The sequence below is a fragment of the Impatiens glandulifera genome, chromosome 3 (genome assembly GCF_907164915.1).
Source record: "Impatiens glandulifera chromosome 3, dImpGla2.1, whole genome shotgun sequence".
Taxonomy (NCBI): Eukaryota; Viridiplantae; Streptophyta; class Magnoliopsida; order Ericales; family Balsaminaceae; genus Impatiens; species Impatiens glandulifera.
This window is the reverse complement of record NC_061864.1, coordinates 34,191,383-34,208,256: the sequence shown is the minus strand read 5'-3', so window position 1 is coordinate 34,208,256 and position 16,874 is coordinate 34,191,383. Positions and strand designations below refer to the sequence as shown.

Sequence of the window (16,874 nt, the reverse complement as noted above, 5' to 3'; positions counted from 1 at the left end):
CTAGATAGGTCAACTGGGTTTGAAGGAAATGGTTGGTATTATATGAGATTAGAAATTCGAATCCCTAAAGTTGGATATTTTCTCTCTATGATTAATTGGGTTTTTTTCGTTTCTTATTTAGTTCTAAGGGTTTTCGTCTTATGTATACAGGATAAAATGAATCACCAAAGATGTTATAACAATAGACAAGGAACGAATCCGAGAGATACACTGCCGGAAAAGGTGGATGTAAGTATCGAGATGTTTCTTAGGTTGCTGGTTGTTGGATTTCTACAAAAATAAATTTGATTGTCTTACATATACTTCAGATATTCATACTCTTGTGTTTTATCTGCCAATTAATCACAGGCCTACTGAAAATGTTGATCTTGATAATGTAGAACAAGCTTCATTGAATACACAATTGTCATCTTCTAATATTGGATTTAGGCTTCTCCAAAAGATGGGTTGGAAAGGAAAAGGTCTTGGGAAGGATGAACAAGGTAAATAAACATCAGTTCTCATATTGAAGTAGATTGATTATAATATGTTATAGCAAGGTTTTATGGGTGAACTGGCTCTCAACATAGACACTAGAATTGAACATTTCTTCAGGAACTTCATTGTTTGTGCATCTGTTATGTTTTCTCTATCAAATAATTGGGTAGTAAATTATTTTTTCGGTTTATATTAAGGAATAATTGAGCCAATAAGGTCTGGTATGCGGGATGCAAAATTGGGAGTTGGAAAACAGGAAGAGGATGATTTTTATACTGCTGAAGAAAATATCCAAAGGAGGAAACTTGACGTGGAGTTAGAGGAGACAGAGGAGATTGCTAAGAAACGAGAGGTATGCTTTTTGCAGTTTGTATGTGTGCATACCCGGATAATTGGAGATTGATGCTTGCTTTTTTTTTTTTTTACAAAACCAACATTTATTAGCAGAAGGCAACACATATTTCTTTTATATGTGTGTCTTTTGAGGGGAATTGGTATCATCAAGTTTGGAAGGTCTTGAGAATTTCGTGCGGTTTTTATTACCAGGTTGCTTGCTTCTACTGCCAAGGTCCAAGATTCTGCAAAACAAGCTAAGCCAAAAGGGGAGGCAATTGTTTTTCATTGTTACTTCTGTTGGGACTCCTGTCATTGTTGTTTCCTAATTAGGAAGTTTCTTATGTTGGCTAGATTTTAAACAGTAGCTCGACAAAGAAGAAGGCAAAGATTTCAATAGCTTCAGTTTTCGGGAATGATAGTGACGAAGAACAGTGAAATATGTTTGTTGGGTTGAACCTGAATCTGTTTAAGTTTGTAAACTATTACTGTCTTTATGTCTCTCTTTTGCATCATCTTTAAGAAAACACTATGCCAATTACAGTTTATTTATGGAGTTTTTATAGTCAGATTATTAAGTGAAAATTACAGTTTATTTGTGGAGATTTACAGTTAGTTTCTATCCAAATGTTTATTATTTTTTTTGCCAAACCCATTATGTTATTAAGACCGCAGGCTGAAAAATATCTGTTTTGAAATAATTTTATGAATATGAAAACCAAAAACAGATGATAATTGACAAATCGTTGTCTGGTTTCATTTTACGAGTACAAATTTATAAGCATTTTTCATCATAAAACATGCACAATCTCTTAAAGTGATAGCTAAAATATCCTCTATAAAAGATACAGATTTTTCTTTATTTCATGTCAATCCGACAGACTCATGCTTCAACAACTGGAATCATGTCAATAAGATGCTAACTATGGAGAAATTAAGAAGCTAACTATGGGCCTTGATAAGAACACAAAAACTTCTTGCGGCTTTTGCTTTGTCCTGTAAGAATTGTTGACATTATATATGTTGGTATTAGATATAAACCCTTTAACCATCTACTTTATTTATTCCCCATTTTCTTGACTAGATATTTTACATATTTGAATAGCATGTTTGGTATGACCCAAAATTAAAAACACTCACATACATCAACATTCATAAATATGTTATGCGTATCACAAGAATTGAAAGGGTATATGATTCTAATCTCAGTTGTGAATCAAAAAACAAAATTGACAAGTTTTTAAAAACAAAAGAGTCCCCCGACTTTATCAGACAATAGCATTGGCATCACTTGCAATTCTGGGTCATAAATCAGCACATTCCTTCCCAATTGGACCAGTAATGGCAGAACCTGGTTTTTTTACCATTAAACAAATAATTGTGAGTGAATGAATGAGGCCTAAAGATGATATAGTAATTTAACACATTTTGAGCCATTTTTTACCTTTCATTTCTCTCTTAGGATTCACTATCACACCAACATTATTTGCATAGTAACAACATATTTATCAACCAATATATTTACATATTACAATAAAAAAATTTCATATATAAAAAAGATTGAGAAGTAGGTAAGACTTAGAACGCAAATAAGTGAGTATAGTGTTTCTAAATACATCATTCATCATACCATAAACTCTATTCATTATCCCTAATACTCTTTCTTTAATATCTTAGTGAGTATATAAAATACACAAATACCCTTGAAAACCAATACTAAAGAAAAACTATTTCTAAATCCTCAGCATAACAAATAAGGGATTGTATCAATCAGATCGTGAAAAGAGTGGGTTCTTGTCTAACTGTTCTAGTAAAGAATAACAAAAAAATGGTTAAACAAGTAACAAGTTATAACACAAAACAAAATCAAAATATACTAAATCACCTTCAAAATACATGAACACTCCATCCTTTCGGCGCCAGGGCTTGCGTTGTCTATCAATGACAGCAAGCATGAACTTCTTTCTCAAATCAGGTTTCCCTTTCTTCACCGTCGCAATAACCATATCTCCCACACAAGTATACGACAATCGATTCAAACGACCCTTGATCCCCTTCACTGATATGATGTAGAGATTCTTCGCGCCGGTATTGTCGGCACAATTGATCATAGCCGCCACAGGAAGACCCAGTGACATGCAGAACTTGTTTCCCGCCAATCCTCCGCGACCTAAAACGCTTTGTTTATCAACATTGAATTACTATCAAGTATCAAGCATGTAGTTAACAGAGAATTGTATAGAAGATGAAAACACTAACCTCGCTTCGACATTTTGGCAGCTTTAGAATACAATGACAGTGTGAAATTAGGGTTTTAGAGTATTTATATGAGAACCCTAAATTTAGGGTTCGTGGCCGGATAATATTTACCAAATGAGAAAAATACTAAATGCGAGAAATACCAAATGCGAGAAATACATTTCTCGTAATTGAGTCTACTGTCATTGTTAGAAACGCAAGCCCTGGCACCGAAAGATAACTATTCCATTGTCATCCTGATCAAAGAAGGAAGAATGTTGTTGGAGGACACTCATGCCATATTGAGGGTGCCCTATTGTTTCTTGTGGATGGTCCATATCAGGAGCAGTCGACCCTCTAGCCAAATCTTCACATTTGATGAAAAAAACTCAATCTCAAAGATCTAATAATTTGAAGAACAAGATCTAGCTAGAGAATACATACAAGACTTTGGAAGTGTGGTGTCGAGGTCGGAGCGAACATTGCGTTCGACGGTGACGGGGCAAGTGGAGCCTCCGATGATAAGGCGTTCTTGTCTTGAGTCGTCGTCATGTATGTGTGTTAATCTGATATCTAGAGATGAATGCATCGCGATAACGTCCTCCATTGGAGATTGTTCTTTCGTAGTTTATTGTAGATCGATTCGAAACCCTAGCCATTTTCATATATTTTACAAATGTCCGAATCTCAATATATACTCAGATATATCAAATGCGAGAAATAGAAAATGCGAGAAATAGAAAATGTGAGAAATACCAAATGCGAGAAATACCAAATAGGAGAAATACCAAATGCGAGAAATACATTTCTCGTAATTAAGCCAAATGCGAGAAATACCAAATGCGAGAAATACATTTCTCGTAATTGAGCCAAATGCGAGAAATACCAAATGCGAGAAATACATTTCTCGTAATTGAGCTAAATGCGAGAATTATCAAATGCGAGAAATACATTTCTCGTAATTGAGCGGTAAAACAGGCGCGCGAGGGTATTACAAACTTTTTACAAGGCAAAAAGGCCCTTTTTGCCAACTTTATCAAACGTGGACCTTTTTTAGAATTAGACCTCTTATGAGGGCCATTTCATCAAATTTCCCGGGAGATGAGATACAGATAGAGATACCCATCAAATTTAAGGTGAGGTAGTAAAATGAAAATCGAATTTGGGGATGGATAATTCACTACCCACCATTTTTCATTATTTCATATGCAATTAAAGACACTCATAATTGTTTGTTCTCAAATTCCTTCCCCTATTTCCTCTCGTAAGGAGGGGACAAAAGTGTAATTATTATTATTATTATTATTATTTTTATAAAATGACTATTTTGTCATGGAGCTCTCAATGTTAGGAAACATTTGGGAGCAAAAATCTTACTCAAATTAAAGGTATGATTTGATCATGTTTTCATTAATCAACAAGGTCTCCCATATCTGTTCTTGATTCTCTGTTGATCAGACAACAATCATTTGTCAAAATATGACCGGTCAATAATATTTTTTTTTATCTTTTGGAGGATGTTTCTGAACAACAGTATATATACTTTGAATTTGTTGGCCGACACAAATATTCAAGTTTTCACTATATATGGAATCAGGCAACTAAAAAAATCTATTCTTTTAGGACAGCCTATTTAATAAAAACATAACATAATTACTTAAATTTAATATATATTGAAACATAAAACATAATGACTTAGAATAAAAATTAAGAAGTTTTTTTATTATGAATTTGAATCTCATTTAAAAACAATTTTTTAATCAATTTTTTATACTAGATTTATGACAACAAAAAGTAATTTCATATTTTTTCAACGGGGACTGAGACAATTCAAAACTCAAGGCTGTCTCTAGATGGAATCCACATCCCTGCCTTCTCAACATCCTATTATTGGTCTTGTGACTCCAACTATTAGGACAACACTATATTGCAATAAGAGAATTGTAACTTACATTTATATTCGGTCAAATTTGAATATCTTTATATTTTTTTTGTTTCGTTTGGATAAATATGACACAATTTAAAATATAATATATACCACCAACAAATCTTTATACGATGAATATATATAAGCTTATCTTATTTTTTCTCTTTGAAAATTAGTATTTTGTTAGCATCCATTACCATCACTCATTTTTTTTTTCAAAATAAAGTAAAAATATATTTTCATTTAGTATGAAAAATATAATTGAATTAAATAACTAAAAATTAATTAGAAAAATAAAATTTTAATTATTTTTTGATCATATTATAAATAAATAAAAATTTATTAATTTATTTAACAGATATTAATTTTGAACAAAACGAAGAAAAAAATGACTAATTTATTTTTTTTACCAAATAAACTAAATGTTACCCAATTATCTCTCTTTTTTTTCAATAAAAATTAAAAGATAAGATTATTTCTATAAATAATATTGGTTTTATTAAGAGTGAAAATGTGTTGGTTAATCAAATGAGAGAGTCGTCAATATTTTCTTCAATTTTTCCTCATAACAAAGTAAAAGAGTGTAGGTTTCATCACATATATTGTCACACCCCAAAAATCAACTTTTCTAGACCGAAGAATCTACGGTATTGACAGGGATCTAGGACCAAGGATGATGGCACCCAGGACCGAGTGGTCCGATCGATGATTCTGCAAACAAGAAATTATATGGTAAGTACTTTTTCTACTGTTTTCTAAACCCACACAAACCTATTTGTCATGTATTTTATATAAACGATGCATATGGTTTTTAAAATATGTTTTCATTGGAAGTCCATGGTTTTCTAAAGAATTATGTTTTAAGTTAAGGGTTATGGAATCGAAGTGATCATGATAAATAAATTGACGGAAATGGGAGGATGGCTACCAGGATGAGCTCTGGTGGTCCGATGCTCTCACACGAAGCTATTTATTCATGTATTTTATATAAACGATGCATATGGTTTTCAAAACATGTTTTAATTGCAAGTCCATGGTCTACTATTTTCTAAACCCACACAAAGCTATTTATTCATGTATTTTATATAAACGATGCATATGATTTTCAAATCATGTTTTTAAGTTAAGGGCTATGAAATCAAAGTGATCATGATGAAGAAATTGACGAATACGGGAGGATGGCTACCAGGATGAGCTCTGATGGTCCAATGCTCTCAAAATATGACTGACGGTATTGACGGAGGGATGCATCACCTTGAGGATCAGCTCCCAAGGTCTAGGGTCCCAAATATGGGCTCAAATATGCAACTGTACACACAGATGATGATATTCCCTTAAAAATCCTCATAGATGCAATGTAGTAAAATGTCTTTTATGTATTCTTTTAAAATGTTTGCTAGGTCTATCGACTCACTATGCTTGTATGGTGTAGGAACCCAACCACGAGTTTTTATGACATGTGAAAGAAGATTTGGAGAAGAGCATGGTGTCGGAGATGTGTGTGGAAGGAGGGACTGAGACAGTAGGACCGACTTTTAGATCAACCATTTCAACACCAATCCTACAAAGACACCCTAGAGCTTCCGCATTTATGATCGATTTTACGTTGAATTAGGTGCAGAAAAGTAAAAAATTAGGGCGTAACATATATAGTTACGTACACTTTATATAAAAAAAAATAGATTTTACTTATAATTAAAAATTTGTTGGGTTTAAAAAATAATCTTATCATAATGAAAATTACGATGAGTTTTTTTAATCTATTTTTAGATTTTTTTTTATTTAATTTATGTCAAATTGTATTTATTTTAATTTATTTTTTGTTTTGAAAAATAAAAAGTATCTTAACCGAATCGAAATGATCACAAATTTTTTTAAGAAAAAATATATTGAAACTAAAAAGTACCACATAAAACAGTTCAAAAAAAAAAGATTTTACTTATAATTAAAAATTTGTTGGGTTTAAAAAATAATCTTATCATAATGAAAATTACGATTAGTTTTTTTAATTTATTTTTAGATTTTTTTTATTTAATTTATGTCAAATTGTATTTATTTTAATTTATTTTTTGTTTTGAAAAATAAAAAGTATCTTAACCGAATCGAAATGATCACAAATTTTTTTAAGAAAAAATATATTGAAACTAAAAAGTACCACATAAAACAGTTCAAAATCAAAACAAAATAATAAAAAGACGTATGTAAATGTAAAATAAAAAAAAAAAGAAAAAAAAGAAGACAATCATCCAATTATGAGCGAAATCAGCATGGGTCATGGGCAAGGAATCCCACGTTATTTGAATACATTTCCTTAGAGTTTGGAGAAGCATTGGTTATTTTTTTTTAAAAAATTATAAATTAATTTAAAATGTTTGTTTTATCAAGATAATTTAAAATATATTTTAAGTCTTCTTTTGGTTAGAGATACAATATATATATATATATATATAATATATATATATATATATTGTATATATATATTTGATTAAAAAAATATTATATATATATATATAGTAATGTTAAAAGTATAATTTATCCCTTGAATATGGTATAAAATAAGAAGAATGATCTAAATATAGAACGATGGGAAAAAATTAGAAATTAATAGGGTTAAATAAGGAATAAAAAATCTAAACTATGTTCTTAACTACCTTTTCTTTTATTTATAGGTCAGATTACATAAACTATTTTAGATTAATTATAAACACTTTAGTTAATTTTAGCTTCAATAAATTCTTATTTTCATCTGTATAGAAGGTACCTAAATTCTTCTTAAGAGGTTAATTTGTTTGTAATTTTGTTATTATATATTTAATAATATTAATTATTAATAAATATGTATTTAATTATAAGAATTAAAATATAATATATATAAAAAATTATATGATCTTATAGCATTATTATTTATGTTTAAATTTTTTTTATATAATATTTAATTATTTTTTATTAGTTTAAATAGAATTAATAAGAAATATTAAAATAATTTATATAAATACAAGGATAAAATAGTCTTTTACTCTTTTTAATATTTTATTATATCAAAAATCAAATACAAAATTATAAAACTTATATAATTTATACATAATTTATTATACTAATAATCTATATAATTTATTATTCTTAATACTATGTATCAAACAACATGTAATTATACACCCATTCAAACATTATTTATGTTCTACCTCAATTTTAATTATTGAACAAGTTGTAATAAGATAACATGAATATTTTTTCTCTTTTCTCTCTTTCATTTTTTTTAACATTTTTTCTCTTTTCTCTCTCATTTATTTTAGAAATGTTGAAAATACAATCTTTTTAGTCCTATCGATAATTTTTCTAGCATGAAGGTGCCCTATTTTTCTTTCCATCACTCGAGTTTGAGTTGGCGTTATATTTTATTCGATACGACATTTTATTTAGTCGGATCGAATTTTTTATCTCGAATTTTTTTGATCCGAATCAGGGACGAATCCATGTAAGGGCTCGGGTGAGCTGAAGCCCACCCCGAATTTATTTATTTATTTATTTTTTTACGGTAGAAATATGACATTACCCCTAATTTCTTAAAAAAAATAATATAATTCATTTTTTTAATCTAATTATTAAAAAAATAGTAAAATTTACTTCTATATACTTATTTTTTTCAAAATTTTCTCGTTATTATTTTAAGCACACTCTAAATTTTTTTTAAGCCCACCCCAGTTCGAAATCCTGGGTCCGTCCCTGATCCGAATAATTCTCACAATCTGGATTGTTTGCTGCTAATATATCCTCCTATTGTGATAATGATGTTTTCTCAAATCTGTGTCCATCCTCTTTTTAGGGACAAAAGAAATAAATTTTTTTAGGGGCAAAAGAGTCAGTTATCACTTGACATGACATTTTCCACGTTAACAATATCCTCCTATTGTTACCAAATTAATTTTTTTTTCAATAAAGAGTCACCTACAAGATTTTTCAATCGAAGACTCAGTTATCACTTGACATGACATTTTCCACGTTATTTACTCACCCTCGGTCAAAGACAAATTCAATATCGTTCAAAATATTTTATAGAGATTTTTCCAACACAATTTAATTGATTTGTTTAACTTGCTCTACTTCAATACTCATCGTTACTGATATTTGGAGTCACTCTAAATTACAAGATTACTCGATCTTCATAATTAAAATTTTGATTATTGCAAATATGTCATATTATTTAACACCTAAATTTTTATTTAGTTATTTTGATTTAGTTCACATTATTCTGCAATTTATTTTTCGATATTTAATTCTTTGTCTGAATAAAATAAACCTAGTTTCCTGGTAACAAGGTCTCACATTTCGAAAAATAAATTTAAAGAAATATATAAACCTCTCAATTATTCTCATGTTAATAATTATGAGACATACATAATTGCTAAATATAACACAAAAGTTTCCCATCTTTACCAAATTTTCATTTTGAATCTATATGAATATTCAACCTAACTTTTCTTCCCTTGTAAAGTAATATTGGACTGGCTTATTATGTGGATATATATGTATGTAACTATGTAAGTCAATATGTCATACCATTGAGATCTTTACTCTATTTGCAAAGACTAAAAAAAGGGCTATTATCATTATTCATGAGCTTCTGCATAGGCTTAACTACACTACATGAACATATAATATAATATATAAATCAAATCGAATAAAGTACAGACCTAACCATTGTGTTGCTGAATTTAACTGAGCCAGCTCATTGACGCGAGAGAATAGGAACTGCTAATTTGGGATTCTTCCATACAAGGAAAGCAAATCTCTTAGTTTCTTTGCTTCGTCGTGTAAGTTATCGAATCTCATAGAACTCGGCATCCTCCAGTTCCAATTCCCAAACTGCACATTTAACAACAATATCTTGATTTTGTTAGTATTATTTCATAAAAAAGACAAAATCTCTAACCCTAGATCTACAATCTGTTATAGAACAATCACCAAGTGAAACAAAGTCATCCATGCAGATCCATGAAAAAAATAATTTAATTTATTGAAAATGATCATGGGCGTTGCAACTCTACCACTGAGAAAAAAAAAGGTTTGTTGTAAATGCTCACCTGAGTGGCAGGGATGTTCATTCTACCAGAGCTATCAAGGCCAAGAATATCTTGCATAGGTATGATAGCAGTTTGGGCCACAGAAGAGAAAGCCGCCTGAATCATAGCCCACGAAATGTCATCTTCAACCATGATCGAAAGATATTGCATTACCTGAAAGAAAAAAAATTCAAATGCTTGATTAGTAACTATAGCATATGGAATTAACATTGCATATCTACCAAAAGGAAAATAAAACTCACATTAGATTTCTCTGCTTCAGGAATAACCTCCCACCAGCCTCGAGTCTATACAGGATAGAAGGAAAATGCTTATACACTTAATAATAAAACAGAAACTTTTGGACACATAGAGGTTTAGTTTTTGTATCAAGAAAAATCCATATAAAATAAAGCTCAACAGAGTGAAGAGGATTTTACCGTGTCATTATCATGAGTTCCTGTGTAGACAACTTGATTGGCTTCATGATTATGAGGCAAATGAGGATTATATGCATCACTTCCAAATCCTGAAACAAGAAACAACATAAAATGGTCAAGAATTGTAAAAAATATGAACCATTATAACTGCTGCTACATGAGATTTCTGGAAAGAGCATAACTGATAAGAAAGTAACGAGTCTATTTGGAAACTTATATTTTGTCACAATATATGTAACAATCACGATCCCATTGCAAAATCTCCCAAGTTAAAGCTGAAAGTGAATTTTTCTTTCCCTTTTGGTACAATATTTTTTCTGGATCATGATCCAGATTATTTTTTGTTTATGATCCAAATTATTGTGTGATTTTCTTTGCTTCATTTGATCTACAGATTGTTTTCTACATCATTATAGTGTAATATTTTTCTTCATTTGGTATCATTTTTTTACTGGATTAAGATCAGATTAGTTTTATACCATGATCCAGATTATTTTCCACATCATTGTGAACTTTAACAAATATAACAAATGTTGATTTTTCTGGATCACGATTAACATGAAAAAATGTTTAAAACAGCCCAATGTAATTACCAAACTGAAGGACAGCCATTCCTGGTGCGCCAATGGATTTCCGAAGCTGAATCACATCCTCTGTAATAACTCCCTAAAATGCATGATAATGTACAATTGATAAGAAACTTTAGCATTTAAAAAAATAAATAAAACGTATGCATATCAACATCCTGTTTGAATAGATTAGACCTAGTGGTGGCACCTTCATTTATGCCACAAGAAACTTCAGATAAGGAAACAATACTAAGGATATGTGGACACTATCTTCATATTGAAATGACTAATAATATAATTGATTATTCATATTTGTATATACAGATAAAGATAAGACACTTTCCAGATATTTGGCCGATGAGAAATGAAATCTGACAGTTAAGACACTTAGCAGATTGAAATGATGAATATAATTGATTATTCCATTATACTTAATCATATTTGGAAGATGAGAAATGAAATCGTCCCCGTAATCACGACCATAAAAGATCAATAAAGAAAACAAAACCTACCAAATCCTCTGCTGTTATATTTATTTTCCCAACTGCTCTAAAGATGCCATCAAACAATGATTTTCCTGGCCCCACCTGCAACCAGTAAAAAAATCTTATGACTGACACTGAAGGGATTGTTCAATAAAAACCCACACAAAGAATGGGTTTATGAAATTAACCTTCCAACGTCCCAGTAATGCAACATCTGCTTCTGCACATTTGAAGAGTTTGATTAAAATTATTAGACAAGAAAATGAAATTAGATACACCAGTTACACAGAGCTCACCAGAAGGAACAGCCCAAAAACCTGCAAACCCTCTGAAATGGTCTATCCTAAATTCATCAAAGAGATTCATTGCTCGTCGCATTCGTCGTACCCACCAAGAGAAACCATCGGTCTCCATGGATTTCCAATCATATAATGGGCTGGACTAAGTCATAAACCAAGTAATTATCGATTATGGCACAAAGTTGGCACCAAGAATATGTTTCAGAGAAGTCTAACAGCAAAAAAAATGGGGGTGGGGGTGGGGGGAGAGGAACATAAATGCTGACAAGTATCAACAGATAAATTTCATCATATTAAGCATCCATCACGCTTTTAGAAAAAAATATAAAAGATATATATTTACATAACTAGATGACAGTTTGATTGATGGTTTGATCAGTTACATGATGAGAATCTTATTTTATTATTTTTCCTAATTTGGTGGTGGTTCAGATTTCTAAATTAATCAAGATGCCACACAACCAACCTTGTAAGGCAAAAATATGGAAAACAACTTGATCTGCAGTTGGATGATCTTTTTAAGAGCATGGTTTTGAGTAAGAACCACAATTGGATGTTTATAGAAAATAATACGTAACTTCATCTAGATAGTTAACTGCAAGAAGTTTATAACAAAGCGAACCTGCCCCAAAGCTGACCAGTTTCACTAAAAGCATCAGGAGGAACACCACTAACAAGAAGAGGATAGCTCTTCCTATTCTGAAAGGAAACATTGTGGTTAATAATTTCTCTGTTGACAAGTCCAAAATTAGGGGTAGTACTCACAAGTAGAAAGTGTTTCTTGTTAGCCCAAACATCAGCACTATGATAGCCAACATAAATGGGCATGTCTCCCATTATACTGATACCCTTCATCCGTGCATATTCACGGACTTTTTGCCATTGCCTTTGGAATAAAAACTGTTGTGCAATGAATATCTCTATCTGTACATGTATAAATGGAAGACCATTAGCCATGTGACACTAATCAGACTGGCAACTGAGAAATGGATAAACTACACTTGAAAGAATTATGCTAATTGAAAATGATGAAAAAATATTAATGTAGAGATTAATATACTCACAAAATCCTTTTTGTCTCGATAAATGTTTTCAAGGGCTACAAGATGACGATTTTTCAATGGTTCAGGCCAATCATACCAATTGAATGTGTTCAAAGTCTCATCTATAGCAGCAAAGAGAGCAGCATCTTCAAGCCAACCTGTTGGAGTGGAAATCAACTGAACATGTAGCAAAACAAAGCTAGTAAAATTCCATATTTGATTAACATGGGAAGAGGAATTTTACACATTTAGCCATTAACATTTAAATTCTGAAGTACTGCATAATAAAATTGTGTTGCATTAATAGAACATCGTCCTAAGAATAGATTTAGTTAAAACTGTTTCTCCTTACATCTTGATACTGGTTCATCACAGCATGGAAATAACTACATCTTTTCAACCTACATCCTTCCCAAAGCCAAAAGAAAAGGGAGAAATGTTATCTCACTTGCAATATTAGGGTCTTTACGGAAGTCTTCGAACTGCTGTTTAAGTTCCCCTTCATTTTTTATCAGCCTCTCTGCAGCCTATGTTATTGACAAGAAGAGAGGTGTTTGTTACCCCAAATCAAGCATTATAGGATGTGATACTGGAATGGACAACAGATTTGAAGAGAGAAACTTAAAATTTAGAAGCAGATCTAATAAAAACATTTAACTTTCCCTGGCAATAGGAAAAAATAGAAACATCAATATTGAGTGCAAATATAAACGAATTCAAATGGCTTGCATAAATCTTTGCCAAGAACTTGGAGAAGGCTCACATGATACAGTTATATTTCCATGCTCTCAGTGACATGAAATAGTGTAGAATCTCATTTTATATGGTATGGACATGATCCATACTATAATGAAATATAAACAACATTATTTGTCCATCACAATTGTGCTAATAACATGGATTCACTTCCAACCAAGGTTCTCTTTTTTTCTTTCGTGTATTTTATGCCACAGCCTTTGCCACCCCAAAACTTTTAATACAAGCTTAACTTTTCCAGGAAAAAAGTTATAGTTGTTGAAACAACTGATCATCCTCATTATGATTAGTCCTCTCTGCCGACATGCCACCATGTAATCTTGGAAGGACTCCTACAATTAGTCTGAGACCGGGCTAATTTTTCAGCTGTATCAGTCAGCAATGGGGACTTTAAACTCTAGCTCAAGAAAATAGTATGGTTTGTGAACAATGATTAGCGGAATGTTGCATTCTTCTTCAATCATCATAGCACCCAGAATTTTCTTTTATCAAGTAAGAACCTATCAGAAACTATCAACAATCCCTTTACATTGAACACGTTAAAGACTGCAATGTTGAACCTGTGTTTCTATCAATCTTGCTCTAATTTACCTTTGATATTTTTTTTGAGAAAAGTTTTACCTTTGATATTAGAGGATCTTTCATCTCAGCTACATCTGAAAATTTCACTCGGTCCACATTTCTGCTAAGATATGAGATACAGAACATATGGAGAAGAAAAGGAAAAAGAGAGATAAAAACAAATAAATAAGGTTCCTCACGTCAATGGCACTGGAAGCTCTTCCTTCGTCAATAAACCATCTTTTACAAGCTCTTCGAGAGAAATTAGAAGAGTGTTACCACAGTTTGCATCCTGAAATAAATTAAACACAAAAGCAGATCAAACAACCTTTAACAACAAAAGCAGGTCAACAGGTTTTCTTTTCTTTCCGTTTCGCTTCCTGCTTGTGTAACCCATGAACTCACCTTGCATTATTATTTTTTAATACAAAAGGTTGACCTTTAAAAAAAACCTTTAACAACTTACTCCCTCACATGATAAACCATAATTATAACATGTGCAGATCAAATGAGTTATCAATATCACATTCATTGAGAGGGGTAATGAGTGACTTATATATATATATAATATATATATATATGCAAGTGATTATTTATGTGCAATAATTAACGTCAAATGATATCAAAATAGTTCTTTCTTTTCCTTGGGATCAAGGAATTTGGAAATATGTTCACTCTCAAAGTCTATGTTATTTCTCTTTTAAGTAACGCCTGGTATAAATTGCAAAAAATGCGACGAACACAAGCGCAAAAAGACAAAAAAAAAGAAGTGAGAAAAAGTAAAATGGGGCTTCCTTAGTGTTCTTCAAGCAAATAATCCCATAGCTAGCCAAACCAAAAAGAAAAAAGGAAAGTCATCTAATGTAAATCCTCGTTTATGATATCAATGGACAATAATCAAGCTTTTACCATGCCTCAAAGTCTTTACATTTCTATTGAAGAAATGCATTAATCAAGCATAAAAATAACTGTATGAACGTATAAGCTTATTATGCTAACTACATACAGTGAAAGTACAGGCAAAGAAAACGTTCATATTTTGTTTCTCATTAGCAAAAGGTAACTAGATTTCTAGAAATTCCTAAAAACCCTAACCTGTCCAAAATTAAACCGACAGTGATCAACTTAATACCTTCTCTTCCATCAATAAATTATAATATTCTTTTCTGACAATTTATAGATTCAGTTTGCATATTAGAGGGGTTATTTTTCAAAGCAATCTAGACAATTTTAATCATCAAGCTTTGCAAGCAAAGTAGGATATTACTAAGTTCTGACTTTTTTCGTTTTGTTCTTAAGAAATAAATCATTGAATAATTTAGTAGACTGTGACTTTAGTTGTCTAAGGAGTGACCTCAACATCCCTTTAATATTCAAGGTTTTATAGTATTTTCTTCCCTCTCTCCCAATTCTTACAACAGTTCTATTTTTTTTTCTTCTCTAATAAATTAACATCCCTTTTCTTCTCCCTGTTCCCTTATCTCCACAATCCCAAATTAATTACCCATCTACTTGTATAACCCCTTCACCATGCAGGTTCCTTAGATGATGGCTTTCTTTCCATTCACATTGGTTGATCCTGCTGGGACTTTTGTAATATGTGTAAGGATCTCAAGCAGAGATCCAACAAAAGACAAAATGTGGAATTAAAATAGTGATGTGATGGGAAAGATAGCTGAATGAGCATAAATTTTCAAAAAGAAAATAACGCTGGCAAGAGAGAAAGAAAAAAAGCTAGACCAAAAGCCACCTTCTTTCTTTCTTAACCAAAGAGTGCTTGGTTCCTCTTTGCTATTACTCGGACAGTTGGGTTAAGTGAAGACTGAACTGTCATCAGGAAATCACACCGAGTGACCGAAAACATAGGACAGCTATCAAAAAGGTCAAAGTAACTACTTCATGAAAGCTGTAAGAACTGCTTTTGTGCGAACTAGGCTAATTTCTTCTCTTATTCTTTTATATTATTTCTATTAGAAGTCCCCTAATATTAAACATTCCAATTAATATATACATTTCTTAAATTGTTGTTACTAAATCTTTTTCCTTCACTAAATCTTGAGTCACTTGTTGCCTGGCATTCTTCTGGTGATGTGCCAACAGCCAACTGTTCTTGTAATTCTTCAACAGATGCTTTAACTGTGTCAAAGTCATTTTTGTTATTTGTTTCCAACATTTCTCCCCTGATCTTGCTTTTCTTCAGCCTTCTTTATCGATTCTGGCAGGTAGAGGGTCGATGGCTATGATCGTCTCGTAATTTTAATGGTTTGATTCCAAGAACGGGAGATGAGAGAATTCAGAAGATAAATGTCACAATTTCACTTTATTCATAATAATGGATAATTGGTACAATAGGTCTATATACAGGCTTTGCCTTCAACAAATATATATATAGCTAATGTATTTGATTAGTTATAATAACAAAGTATTATTCTTAAATTTATTCTATATTCAGGGGCTTCTTTACTTACGCTTTATTTCATTTACAGCCTAGTGCTAGTTCTCATCCACGGAACTTTGAATCTCAGCCTTTGCTTCTGGGTATAAAAGTTAAAACCTGCAACCCCTAAACAACCCTGAGGCATGGCAGACTCTTTTAATTTATTGTACACATTCAAGATTTGAATTGAAAATGGACATATAGTTCAAATGATTATCTATCACAAGTTCAGATTCAATATGATTTTCA

At 31.4% G+C, this 16,874-nt stretch overlaps 2 protein-coding genes across 3 annotated transcripts in view; both read right to left on the bottom strand.

Annotated features, from left to right (window-relative positions):
- Positions 1-2,114: 2,114 nt before the first annotated feature.
- On the bottom strand, positions 2,115-3,082 carry LOC124929008 (60S ribosomal protein L23-like). The gene is made up of 4 exons (XM_047469262.1): positions 3,070-3,082; positions 2,696-2,980; positions 2,255-2,296; positions 2,115-2,161 (listed from the first exon to the last, which is right to left on the bottom strand). The coding sequence occupies exons 1-4, from the start codon at positions 3,080-3,082 to the stop codon at positions 2,115-2,117; spliced, it is 387 nt and encodes a 128-aa protein (XP_047325218.1).
- A 6,380-nt stretch (positions 3,083-9,462) lies between these two features.
- Positions 9,463-16,874, bottom strand: part of LOC124929350 (4-alpha-glucanotransferase, chloroplastic/amyloplastic) — a 36,015-nt gene continuing 28,603 nt past the window's right edge. Inside the window, exons 3-16 of one of the 2 annotated variants that reach the window (XM_047469693.1) lie at positions 14,389-14,480; positions 14,249-14,312; positions 13,320-13,398; positions 12,893-13,029; positions 12,594-12,752; positions 12,451-12,527; positions 11,826-11,965; positions 11,718-11,749; positions 11,557-11,631; positions 11,069-11,141; positions 10,476-10,564; positions 10,299-10,343; positions 10,057-10,209; positions 9,463-9,838 (exon numbers count right to left, since the gene is read on the bottom strand). In XM_047469693.1, coding sequence (XP_047325649.1) covers positions 9,728-9,838; positions 10,057-10,209; positions 10,299-10,343; positions 10,476-10,564; positions 11,069-11,141; positions 11,557-11,631; positions 11,718-11,749; positions 11,826-11,965; positions 12,451-12,527; positions 12,594-12,752; positions 12,893-13,029; positions 13,320-13,398; positions 14,249-14,312; positions 14,389-14,480 — 1,326 coding nt within the window. In that variant the 3' untranslated portion in view covers positions 9,463-9,727. The remainder of the gene's footprint in view (positions 9,839-10,056; positions 10,210-10,298; positions 10,344-10,475; positions 10,565-11,068; positions 11,142-11,556; positions 11,632-11,717; positions 11,750-11,825; positions 11,966-12,450; positions 12,528-12,593; positions 12,753-12,892; positions 13,030-13,319; positions 13,399-14,248; positions 14,313-14,388; positions 14,481-16,874) is intronic. The other variant, XM_047469694.1, reaches the window with a different exon arrangement.

What these genes read in the sequence shown, in the direction of transcription:
- LOC124929008 (XM_047469262.1), bottom strand. An exon ending in AGTGTTCATGTATTTTGAAG is followed by an intron (nt 2,297 to 2,695) that starts GTGATTTAGTAT and finishes GTTACTATGCAA; the next exon opens with ATAATGTTGGTGTGATAGTG. An exon ending in TCCTAAGAGAGAAATGAAAG is followed by an intron (nt 2,162 to 2,254) that starts GTAAAAAATGGC and finishes TAAAAAAACCAG; the next exon opens with GTTCTGCCATTACTGGTCCA.